This window comes from Myxocyprinus asiaticus, chromosome 14 (genome assembly GCF_019703515.2).
Source record: "Myxocyprinus asiaticus isolate MX2 ecotype Aquarium Trade chromosome 14, UBuf_Myxa_2, whole genome shotgun sequence".
Taxonomy (NCBI): domain Eukaryota; kingdom Metazoa; phylum Chordata; class Actinopteri; order Cypriniformes; family Catostomidae; genus Myxocyprinus; species Myxocyprinus asiaticus.
Genome location: NC_059357.1, coordinates 10,947,238 through 10,960,408, shown reverse-complemented (window position 1 = coordinate 10,960,408; position 13,171 = coordinate 10,947,238). Strand labels below are relative to the sequence as shown.

Here is a 13,171-nt window from a genome sequence, read left to right as displayed (position 1 = left end):
CACAACACTAACGCATGTTGTCTAAATACACATAACAATGCATATTAAAGCATAGTTATCATGGAAACTGTCATGTTTCCGATCAAGATGCATCAAAACACATTCATTTCACATATAAATATCAGTACACCTTAGCTAGATTCACAAACATTTAAAAGCCTTCAACTAAGACTAACAGAGGTCGTTTACATTGAGCAAAATGGCTAGAGGTATGACTTTTATACTTTTTGGTGTTTTGAATTTGAAGTTAAATGTTTGCTCATCCACGAAACTGATTTGATAGTTATGTTAAATTTCATTAGGCCACATTAACCAAAATGACAGAAAGGATTTGATGCCAAACAACATTTTAGTCCAAAATCATGATATCACTGGTTATGGGGTTATTTCTTCTGAAGCTGGCAAACAAGTGGTTTGAGGTAAAAATAATAATAATAATAATTATTATTATTATTATTTGTTTTTTTGTTTTTTCAAGCATTTATGCTGTTGTCGGTGGTGCTGTTTAGTTTGCTGGTAAACCAGGGGATAGCCTCAGAGAACCAACGTCTCTTCAGCAATGCAGTCATCCGTGTGCAACACCTGCACCAGCTGGCCGCAAAAATGATCAATGACTTTGTAAGATTCTACTTTTCTTTTTTTTCTTTTTTTTTTTAAGAACTCTGAAATTATAATCTGTTTTCTTCTGAACTGATTGGTCATAACAATTATTGTTTAAAAGTTCAAGAGAAAGATGATAACTCATTTGAACAGTGCTATCTGATATCTCATCATAATTATATAACATATATGTGTAAATACATAAATGAAACCATTTACCTTTCATTATCAAGGAGGACAGCCTGTTGCCAGAGGAACGTAGGCAGCTGAGTAAAATCTTCCCTCTGTCTTTCTGCAACTCTGACTCCATAGAGGCGCCCACTGACAAAGATGAAACCCAGAAAAGCTCTGTGAGTAGCAAACATCTGCCAAAATTAAAAGCAATTACATGAAGCAAAATTTTGTATCAAACCAATTAATAACAGATTTAAATTTGTGACAGCATTGCAGTACACATGGGTTTTCAGACAGGCACATCATTACACTGTTTCACCTAAACATTAAGCCAGAGACATATAGTCACATTTAGTAAATGTAATAACCAAATTAAACTATATAAGCAAATGTTTTGACACATTTTAATTATAAATAACCATTTTTGCTGCTTACCTTGGCTTAGTGAGATGGATGGGCCTGCACTACAAATGACAACAACAATGGCCTAATAATTGGGTGAAAATTTTACTCTTAAATTGCCCATAAAATCATCAAGGATTCATCAACCACAAAAGATTCTAATGTGGTAGATTACTCACGGTACATCTCTTCAGGGTGTCTTTCTTCAGGCAGGTGTCAGTTTTTGTGTCACTCAATATCTAAGCTACTTTTGACAGTTAGCTTTCAGTAACCCATTTTATTTTTAATTTTTTTTGAGAACCAATTCCTAACGTTTTCAATAGGTTCTAATTTTTTTAACCCTAAACTAACGTTCCCAGAACGTTGCAGGGAGGCTTTTGTGTGACATCCTAAAAGGAACCTACACAAAACTTTCCCTAATGGTTATTTTTAGGTTTTATATTTATAACCATAAACCTTCCCAGAATGTTGCAGGGAGGTTTTTGTTTGACAACCTAATAAGAACCTATGCAGAATGTTCCCAAATGGTTAATTTTAGGTTTTATTTTTATAACCAAATAGTAAGGTTTCCAGATTGTCTGGGAACCAAACATTGTTAGTTGGGATGTCAATAATATACTATATTACAGCAAATGTACAAAAACGTTCAAATATTTTCATTGTTGGGCTAGACCAAATATGGGCAGCATACACAAAAAATGACCAGTGGTATAAAGCCACTTTATTTTCTTTCACTTTTTCAGGTGTTGAAGCTCCTTCATATCTCTTTCCGCCTCATTGAGTCCTGGGAGTACCCAAGCCAGACCTTGAGTGGAACCGTCTCAAACAGCCTGACCATCGGAAACCCCAGCCAGATCACAGAGAAGCTGGCTGACCTGAAAGTGGGCATCAATGTACTCATAAAGGTGGGTGATAAGCAGAGATGTTATTTTAATGTTGCACAGTACCATCTTGCTTTTATGGGAACATACTGACTGAATACCAGGAACGCTTAGTGGCATACTAATTAAAATTGTATTTGAATAGCTTTATTATCATTTGGTATTTGTATCTGCACAGGGATGCCTTGATGGCCAACCCAACATGGATGACAATGACTCCCTGCCACTGCCTTTTGAAGACTTCTATTTGACCTTGGGGGAGGGCAACCTCAGAGAGAGCTTTCATCTGCTTGCTTGCTTTAAGAAGGACATGCACAAGGTGGAAACCTACCTTAGAGTTGCAAACTGCAGGAGATCCCTGGATTCCAACTGCACCCTGTAGAGGGCGTCAAAAGACAGCCAAAGCCTGTATCACATTTGTGATTTGCTGCCAATCCAAGACCAGTTTGAGTCCTTAAAACCTCCTAAACTAATTATTATCTGATCTTGGATTTGCAGCAAATGGCAACCAGGCAAGTCTAAGTCTAAGCCCCAGTTCCCTCCCATATTTAAACTTTACATACCACTGTTGTATTTATTCTTCTCATTAGGCAGCTCTCATCCATTCGTTCACAGATGTAAATTAATACACTAAAGTTGTTCCTTAAAAATCTGAAGGTTGAATCTGATTTAACATTTCACAAAGGTGCTAAGCAATTTATGGCAATGTATTTTCATGTGTGCAAATTGATTTTAAAGTGCTTAAATAAGTGATATGGGACATTGTGGCTCAAGAACTAAAAATCAGTGTCTTATGTCGAAACTGTCATTCGGATGGATGAGTTCACTCAAGAGTGTATTAATGTAGGCATTCTAAATGTATTTTCACATTATAGATTATGTTCTTAACCTTTGTATTAGCTCGCCCTGTTCTGTTCATGCTGTGTGTATTTGTTATATCCATTACAATTTTAAACTGCATCTAATATGTCTATGACCATTATATATTATTTTATACATTATACATGCATTACTATTTTGTAAATAATATTTAATTTTATTCCGATAAACATTCAAAAGGTTAATTGTAAAACATAATATTTATTGCAACACATGTGCATGTAAATGAGCATGCTTTTGCCTTTTTAAAAGATAAAATGGCCCATAAAATGCCCAAATAATATGAAAGAATCTCAACAGCAAAATACAAAATTAGTCATGAAAAAACATGACACTCACTATTTGATAGAAAATGTCGCAAAAGTCCTTTGAAATGTGCCAACCAATGCTAATTTGCTAATTCGTCATAGAAATTGGCCTCATATATGTTCTATTGTGTGTCCGCCTCTGGTCCAATCGCAGCGCATTACGTAAGTGACGTCAATGAGCGCGAAATGCGATTCTGTTTGCGGAAGTAGTAGAAAGGATTTGCGTTAACTGATTATTATCATTTTCTTTGCCGTTTTAAATTCAGTCATATGCTTTATGTGGTAACACCGTTAGCTTTTTTAAAAGCTACATTTCAATGGAGATTGAGGTCGATATAATTGAGTTTAAAGTGCCTCTCGAAAACAACAAAACCATTTTTATTTGGGACATAAAGCCAACATTTTCAGAGGCGTACATTTATGTAAGTAATGTATCTGATAGTGGGATTTTATGCGACATAGTGTATGTTGGTAATATTTAGTCTTGTTGACTATAACATTTAAAGGAATGTTCCGTGTTCAATACAATATAAACTCATCCGACAGGATTTGTGGCATAATATTGATTACCAAACTTTTGTAATTTTGTCCAGCATCTGCTCTTTTTTATTTATTTATTTATTTATTTATTTATTTATTTTTTAAAGAAGCTAAAATCTGGGTTCCAGTGAGGCACTTACAATGGAAGTCAATGGGGCCAATCCGTAAACATTAAAATACTCACTGTTTCAAAAGTATAGCCACAAGATGTAAACAATATGCGTGTTAACAGGATCTTAGTGTGATAAAATCGCTTAGGAACATTTTCTGTGTAAAGTTTTACAACTGCTATGACAATGTAATGTCAACAACCCCTAAAATTACAGTAAAAATTACAATTTAAACAACTTAACTGCTCAAATAATGCACGAGTTTTATCTGAAAAAAATTTATTTAAGGGCTTTTAGAATTATAAACTTCAAGTTTCTGCCTTTAAAACTTCCAAAAATTGGCCCTATTCACTTCCACTGTACAGTGCATCCGGAAAGTATTCACAGCGCTTCACTTTTTCCACATTTTGTTATGTTACAGCCTTATTCCAAAATGGATTAAATTCATTATTTTTCTCAAAATTCTACAAACAATACCCCATAATGACAACGTGAAAGAAGTTTGTTTGAAATCTTTGCAAAAATTTAAAAAATGAAAAAAATCACATGTACATAAGTATTCACAGCCTTTGCCATGACACTCAAAATTGAGCTCAGGTGCATCCTGTTTCCACTGATCATCCTTGAGATGTTTCTACAACTTGATTGGAGTCACCTGTGGTAAATTCAGTTGATTGAACATGATTTGGAAAGGCACACACCTGTCTATATAAGGTCCCACAGTTAACAGTACATGTCAGAGCACAAACCAAGCCATGAAGTCCAAGGAATTGTCTGTAGACCTCCGAGACAGGATTGTATCGGCACAGATCTGGGGAAGGGTACAGAAAAATGTCTGTAGCATTGAAGGTCCAAAGAGCACAGTGGCCTCCATCATCTGTAAATGGAAGAAGTTTGGAACCACCAGGACTCTTCCTAGGGCTGGCCGCCTGGCCAAACTGAGTGATCGGGGGAGAAGGGCCTTAGTCAGGGAGGTGACCAAGAACCTGATGGCCACTCTGACAAAGCTCCAACATTTCTCTGTGGAGAGAAGAGAACCTTCCAGAAGAACAACCATCTCTGCAGCACTCCACCAATCAGGCCTGTATGGTAGAGTAGCCAGACGGAACCCACTCCTCAGTAAAAGGCACATGACATCCCGCCTGGAGTTTGCCAAAAGGCACCTGAAGGGCTCCCAGACCATGAGAAACAAAGATTGAACTCTTTGGCCTGAATGGCAAGCGTCATGTCTGGAGGAAACCAGGCACCGCTCATCATCTGGCCAATACCATCCCTACAGTGAAGCATGGTGGTGGCAGCATCATGCTGTGGGGATGTTTTTCAGCGGCAGGAACTGGGAGACTAGTCAGGATCGAGGGAAAGATGAATGCAGCAATGTACAGAGACATCCTTGATGAAAACCTGCTCCAGAGCGCTCTGGACCTCAGACTGGGGTGAAGGTTCATCTTCCAACAGGACAATGACCCTAAGCACACAGCCAAGATAACAAAGGAGTGGCTCCAGGACAACTCTGTGAATGTCCTTGAGTGGCCCAGACTTGAACCCGATTGAACATCTCAGGAGAGATCTGAAAATGGCTGTGCACCGACACTCCCCATCCAACCTGATGGAGCTTGAGAGGTCCTGCAAAGAAGAATGGGAGAAACTGCCCAAAAATAGGTGTGCCAAGCTTGTAGCATCATACTCAAAAAGACTTGAGGCTGTAATTGGTGCCAAAGGTGCTTCAACAAAGTATTGAGCAAAGGCTGTGAATACTTATGTACATGTGATTTTTTTTTTTTTTTTTTTTTTTTTTTTTTTTTTTAATAAAGATTTCAAACTTCTTTCATGTTGTCATTATGGGGTATTGTTTGTAGAATTGAGGAAAATATTTAATTTAATCCATTTTGGAATAAGGCTGTAACATAACAAAATGTGGAAAAAGTGAAGCGCTGTGAATACTTTCCGGATGCACTGTAAGTGCCTCACTGAAACAGATTTTTGCTTTTTTGACAGAAAAGGAGGGAAGAGTTGAAATCAATTTTTGTGGTAAATAACATTATGCCACAAATGCTGACGATTAAGCTTGTATTGAACCCCGAATATTCCTTTAATGCACTGGTAAACTGGTAGACGTTTAGTGCATCTTACTACATGCTGAACATTTCCTTAATTCAGCACAGGTGGGCTCAGATATAATTTTTTATAAACCCTAGGCTATGTGATATTCATGGTAAGGACTGAGACTAATGTAAAAGCATACAATACAATTGCATTTATTACTAAATTTATTTTTTGTTTTATTACTGGAAAAATATTACTAGATTGTTAGAACCATTTTCAGGTCAAGGACCCCTTGATTAATTAAAATTATTTATGTACAGATTCATAATTTTCATATACATGACATTTTTATATTACTTAATACATGTTAATGAGCGGGACAATGAAACTTTTACATCAAGGGTCGACAACCCATTGGCATGCATAGGGGAAGGCTAATAATTTGTACGGGAGAAACGGTGAGAGAGAAGAATATATATTTTGTTCATATGATGTCCCCTGCACCTGCATGCCGATCTAGTTCTTGATGCACAACTATTAATAAGGAAAATTAAAAATGGCACTCCATGTCAGAAAGGACCCCTGATTTACATGTAGCTGAATTTTAGCTCCATTACTTAACCTATTGGTTGAAATTAAATGTTTATTTAATGCATATTTTCAATTTCAGAATCTACACAACCACCACTAGTGTGCAGCATCCACCTGGATGTTTGCCCAAAAACAGCATATTAAGGATGCTTTTTTGGACGGCTTAGTTTTGGACTTTTAGGGATTTTCAGTGAAAAATCACCATTGATAGCATACATTCACCCAGCCCTAGGCTTAATTGAACTTCTTACCATTTCACCTGATTCTTAGGAGTCCCTGTGGAGCGTGTATTCAGCATTTGGAGCTCTCTACCTGCTGAAGGTATGTCCCAATGCCACAGTGGTAGAACCCGGGTTCTACGCAATGATCAAGTTCTACTCAGCAGCACAGGCCTCCAAAGCTCAGAGGGCCACTGATAAACAGTGTCTTTTCCAGAGCTCTCCTTTAAAGGTAGCCTAATGTGTTACAATTACATTTGTAGTCGTATCTTATTTCAAAGCATAATTTTAGATATTGCAAATGAACAAAAGCCAGATATTTGGTAGCACTATAAGCAGTCTATTTATTTATCCATTTACAGTATTTATGCATATCACTTTCTCTCCTTCTACCAACCCCACAGGTGAGATTGAGCATAAAGCAGAATCTGTCCTTCTATAGCACTAAACCTCTCAGCCTTTCCAAATGTCAAGACCTGGCTAATCACTACCTGGGCTTCAATGGCTGGTCTACTCGCATTGTCACTGTAAGCAACAATAACCCAATCAATGCCTCATTGTCCGCTTGTTCTGTTTGTGTGATTATACATTGAATGGGCTCATATTGAAGTTCAGTTTTTTTTTTGTTTTTTTTTTAGTGGTATCTATTTATGGATGATTTGTAGACAAAGGTTTAATGTTTGTTGTGTTTCAACAGTTGAAGGACATCTCAAAGTGTGCGGATGCCGGGTGGCAAGAAGACGCGGACAGCCAGGGCATTCTTATGAAATATGGCTGCATAGCTGAATTGACCTTCCCACAGCATGATGTGAGCTGCCATGGGGTCGGTGTGGAAGAGGAGATCGTTGACATTGATCGAGGTGAGTTTACAACTTAAAAACAGAATGCATTATGAATGAATTATTACATACACTTTTGACTTGGGGTCAAGCAAAGGTTATTCTATAAAAGAATGCTCCAGGTTCAATACAAGCTAACCTCAATCAAAAGCATTTATGGCATAATGTTGATTACCACAAAAAATAATTTAGACTCGTCCCTTGGTTGTTTAAAAAAAAAAAAGCTGTAATTGCATTTACAGTAAGGCACTTACAGTGGAAGTGAAAAATTTAAACTTGTATTGAATCCGGAATATTCCTTTAAAGGAACAGTTCACACAAAAATTAAGATTCTGATCATTTGTCACCCTCATGACATCCCATATGTGTATGACTTTCTTTTGCAGAACACAAAGATTTTTAGAAGAATATCTCAGCTCTGTAGGTCCATACAGTGCAAGTAAATGGTGACTAAAACTTGAAAGCTTCAAAAAGCTCAAAGGCAGAATAAAAGTAATCCATAAGACTTCTCTGGTTTAATCAATATCTTCTGAAGTGATCCAATCGATTTTGTGTTAGAACAGACCAACATGTAACTCCTTTTTCACTGTACACTTTTCCATTGCAGTCTCTAGGCACAGTTATGATTTCAAGCTCGATTATACTTCCTAGTGCTTGATGTATGCGTAGAGCGCTAGATGGCACTAGCAGTGTAATTGAGCTTTAAATCATGATCACCAAATAGACTTCTGATGGTACATTTTGGCATGTTCTCACCCATTACCTATTAGATTACTGGATTTAGCAATTTTGTTTGCGCTTTTCTCTGGATTAAGAAATGGATTTAACCAATGGAGTCTTATGAATGACTTGTATGTTGCATGTATGTGCTTTTATAGAGCTTCAAAGTTTTGGTCACCATTAACTTTCATTGTATGGACTCACAGAGCTGAGCTATTCTTCTAAAAAAAATCTTTGTGTTCTCCTAAAAGTCATACACACATGGGATGGCATAAGGGTGAGTAAATGATGAGAGAATTTTCATTTTTGGGTGAACTATTCCCTTTTAAGGTTATTTAGAAATTATTTGGTATTTATCACAAACAACAATCAAAAACACGTTCTAGAATATACAGTATACCTATGTTGGCTGTCATAGAATTGTGCAGTATCTTCTATTCTAGTATTATAAAAGTGCTCTCATGCATTTTTAATGTGAAACACATTATCATTTCACGACACATAGTAAAATGTTGAATCTTTTAGACCCAGAGGAAAAGCTGAGAAAAAGAGGGACACTAATGAAACGGGCCAAAGACAAAGCTGTGGTGGGGGCCTTTGAAAAAGTGCTTCTCGTGATCCTTGGTAAGTATCACTACCAACATACAGTATACACCCATTATACGATCTATTGTGATCAGTGGTAATTATTTGTTTTTAAATGCATGCATAGGCAATGGTAAAATCCATTACATGTAAATAATGTGCCACAGGAAATGGGAAAGTAGCAATTGAATGCAAGCATGATCCGGATGAGATTCTTCCAGAGAAAAACTCTGAAGGAGTCATAAAGGTAAGTGCACTTTTGATTCTGTAAAAGGTTCTTTAAACAGTCAGGTCATCTCAAATGAGTTATTAACAGAGAAGTATATTCTAAATGTCAGTCACCATTTGCTTTTGCATGTGTAAATTCTTTATTATTGGAACTATTGGCAGTTAAATAAAATATTGTCCCTTGTGAACCAGATTCATAATTTAGTTGTTATCTTAGTTCATAAGATATTGTTTTCAGGGTCAGTAGTATAGCAACTATTACTATGAGGGACTATGCAGTCACTTTCAGTTCTTGTCTAGTTGCTCAGTGGTTTAGCAAATGGCAATCAGAGAGCTAATAAATAGGCAATTGTATCTGCCAGGTAAATGACATCTCCTGGAATGAGTTTGATGGTGCTAACAGTAATAGTGAAGAGGATTTCTCATGGGACCTCACCGTTGATCTTACTCACTGACGCCCACTCAAGAGCAGTTTCTTCTACCCACAAAGCAGCCAATATTTTCCAGATAACTCACCAGAAAAACTGTGATCTATTCCATAGTTTTTGTTTTTGTTTGTTTGCCTGTAAAGTCAGTTGCCATTGTAAACAAACAGCTCAACAGACATTACAGGTTGATGACAGTATTAATACAGGATGTTATGATTTCACTCAAAGGCATTATTTCTGTACAACAACCAGTGACTTTGCAGAACACCTGGTGATTTGCCTCAAGACCCCATATTTAACAAAATGTTGACTGAGCATGATGGTAGTACAAGTAATTCAGGGAATCCACAATAAATGACCAAGTTAGTAAATATACTGTGAAAGGAATATGCCTCTTTGTTAGGCATATTACTTTGTCTTTACAATAGAATACATTAGGACAGAGGGTTTGGTTGTAGTATTTTCATCATTAAAATTATTTGTCTGTGTTAAGTTTGGTTTTCTAGTGTGTAAAATAAAATATTTTGTTGCTGTATATCTTAGCACTGTGTCCCTGTCTTTCTGTTTTTAATGTGTTTTGGGTCTGTTTCTGATCAGTAGTTTTATTTTATTTAATTTTTCTAGTTATGCTCATAAAAGACTGGAAAAGTCATAGATATTCACTGATAAAGAGGTAAGGGAACCCTATCCGGGACCTCGCCATCAGTTTAATAGTTTAATGTTTTTCTACTCAATTGCTAGAGATAATAGTTTAAAATATTTTATATTATCTTTCTCTCTCTCTTGGCTCATAGTTTCAGGTTACCCAATGTACCCATGACATAATTTCAGTGACAGGTTGAGGCTAATTTGCATGCTTCTCAACATTACGGCCAACTGGTGGCAGTGTTTGAGGCATTAGAATGAAAAATTATATTCTGTGTGTTTGTATATCTGAAAGAAGTCCACTTGATTTGCATATGGTGGCCAGAGGCTGGGGCTATTTTTGCTATTTACTTTTATATGACTCAAATCAAATCACTTTTATTGTAACACAACCATATACACAAGTGCAATAGTGTGTGAAATTCTTGGGTGCAGTTCCGAGCAACATAGTCGTGACAGTGACGAGGCATATACCAATTTACAATAAACAACAGATTTACACAACACAATTTAAAATCTAATTTACACAACACAATATACAAATAATAACATACAATGTACAGTATACGATACACACAATATAGAATACACATTATACAATAAAAACAGTATATTTAGTATGTATAAAATATACAGTAGGTTGTATTGTACTGTATCGACATTCAGGCTGTCGGTTGATAGTAAGTTGCCAGTGTGTTAAGAGAGAATATAATTTATGACCATCCGGTGTGAGATATGAGTTATAAAGTGCAGTGCTGATGTATTTTTGATCGTGAGAGATCAAGAGTTCAAAAGTCTGATTGCTTGGGGGAAGAAGCTGTCATGAAATTGGCTGGTGCAGGTCCTGATGCTGCGATACCGCCTGCCTGATGGTAGCAGTGAGAACAGCCCATGGCTCGGGTGGCTGGAGTCTCTGATCCTGCGAGCTTTTTTCACACACCGCCTGGTATTGTGTGTCCTGGAGGGAGGGAAGCTCACCTCCGATGATGTGTCTGGCAGTTCGCACCACCCTTTGCAGGGCTTTGCGGTTGAGGGCGGTGCTGTTGCCGTACCAGGCGGAGATGCAGCCAGTCAGGATGCTCTCTATAGTGCTGGTGTAGAACCGTGTGAGGATGTGGCGGTTCATTCCAAACTTCCTCAGCCATCTCAGGAAGAAGAGGCACTGATGAGCCTTCTTCACAATAGCCTCAGTGTGGACCGACCATGTGAGTTCCTCAGTGATGTGGACACCCAGGAACTTGAAGCTGCTGACTCTCTCCATTGGTGCTCCATTGATGGTGATGGGGCTGTGTTCTCTGTCTTTTCTTCTGAAGTTCACCACAAGCTCCTTTGTCTTACTGATGTTGAGGGAGAGGTTGTGCTCCTGACACCAGTGTGTCAGAGTGTGGACCTCCTCTCTGTAGGTTGTTTCATCATTGTCAGTGATCAGACCTACCACCGTCGTATCATCAGCAAACTTAATGATGGCATTGGAGCTGTGTGTTGCCACACAGTCATGTGTGTACAGGGAGTACAGGAGTGGGCTAAGAACACAGCCCTGCGGGGCTCCGGTGTTGAGGGTCAGTGATGAGATGTTGCTGCCCATTCTAACCACCTGGCATCTGCTTGGCAGGAAGTCCAGGATCCAGCTGCACAGTGAGCTGTTTAAGCCCAGAGCCCGGAGTTTCTCATCAAGCTTGGAGGGCACTATGGTGTTGAATGCTGAGCTGTAGTCCACAAACAACTTTCTCACATAAGTGTTCTTTTTTTTTTTCCAGGTGGGAGAGAGCAGTGTGTATTTTAGATGCAATGGCATCATCAGTGGAGCGGTTGTTGCGGTAAGCAAACTGTAATGGGTCCAGTGATGGAGGCAGCACAGAGCAGATGTAATCTGATTAGTCTCTCAAAGCATTTACTGATGATGGGGGTCAGAGCAACAGGACGGCAGTCATTTAAACAAGTGATTTTGGATTGCTTTGGTACAGGCACAATGGTGGACATTTTAAAGCATGTGGGGACTACAGACAAAGAGAGGGAAAGGTTGAAAATGTCCGTAAAAACACCAGCCAGTTGGTATGCAGACCGGAATGCCGTCTGGACCCGCGGCTTTGCGGATATTCACCCGTCGGAAGGATCGGGTTACATCCGCTACAGAGATGGAGAGTGAACTAACCTCTCTAGCTTCGGCCGTGAGAGCTCTCTCCACGAGGGCGGTGTTATTTCCCTCGAAACGAGCATAAAAAGTATTTAGCTCATCCGGGAGAGAGGCAGCAGTGTTCATGGCGGAGTTTTTATTCACTTTAAAGTCCATGACGATGTTAATTCCCTACCACATGCTTCTAGAGTTGGTGGTGTTAAACTGTCCTTCAATCTTGTTCCTGTACTGACGTTTTGCTGTTCTGTTTTTTGGAGGGCATAACTGGCTTGTTTATGCTCCTCCGCATTCCCGGAATTAAAAGCGGAGGTCCGCGCATCAAGTGCAGCACGAACATCGCTATAAATCCAAGGTTTCTGGTTCGGGTAGATCCGTATTGTTTTGGTCGGAACAACGTCCTCTGTGCACTTTCTGATGAAACACATTACGCTATCGGCGTAAAGCTCGATGTCGTCATCAGAGATGGACCGGAACATCTCCCAGTCTTGTAGCGTAGAGTCTGATTGGTCCGACCAACACTGGATCGTTCTGAGGGTGGGTGCTTCCTGTTTCAGTTTCTGCCTATAAGCAGGCAGAAGCAGAATGGAAGAGTGGTCCGATTTGCCAAAAGGTGGGCGGGGGAGGGATTTGTAGCCATCCCGGAAGGGAGAGTAGCAATGGTCCAAAACCCGGTCCCCTTGTGTGTTAAAACTAATGTGTTGGTGGTATTTTGGTGCGACTGATTTAAGATTGGCTTTGTTAGAGTCCCCGGTCACAATGAACGCAGCCTCATGGTGTGCGGTTTCCTGCTTGCTTAAAATCCCATGCAGTTCCTTGAGTGCCTGGTCTGTGTCGGCTTGTGGCGGG

At 38.8% G+C, this 13,171-nt stretch overlaps 2 protein-coding genes across 2 annotated transcripts; both read left to right on the top strand.

The window, feature by feature from the left end:
* Window positions 1-480: 480 nt before the first annotated feature.
* gh1 (growth hormone 1) lies at window positions 481-2,439 on the top strand. Its single transcript, XM_051716401.1, has 4 exons — window positions 481-618; window positions 834-950; window positions 1,920-2,081; window positions 2,236-2,439. Exons 1-4 carry the CDS (start codon window positions 484-486, stop codon window positions 2,437-2,439), a joined length of 618 nt encoding a protein of 205 aa, XP_051572361.1. The 5' UTR covers window positions 481-483.
* A 997-nt stretch (window positions 2,440-3,436) lies between these two features.
* On the top strand, window positions 3,437-10,073 carry rdm1 (RAD52 motif containing 1). Its single transcript, XM_051716391.1, has 7 exons — window positions 3,437-3,666; window positions 6,799-6,978; window positions 7,151-7,273; window positions 7,444-7,606; window positions 8,831-8,929; window positions 9,058-9,137; window positions 9,481-10,073. Exons 1-7 carry the CDS (start codon window positions 3,562-3,564, stop codon window positions 9,571-9,573), a joined length of 843 nt encoding a protein of 280 aa, XP_051572351.1. The 5' UTR covers window positions 3,437-3,561; the 3' UTR covers window positions 9,574-10,073.
* The last annotated feature ends 3,098 nt before the right edge of the window (window positions 10,074-13,171 follow it).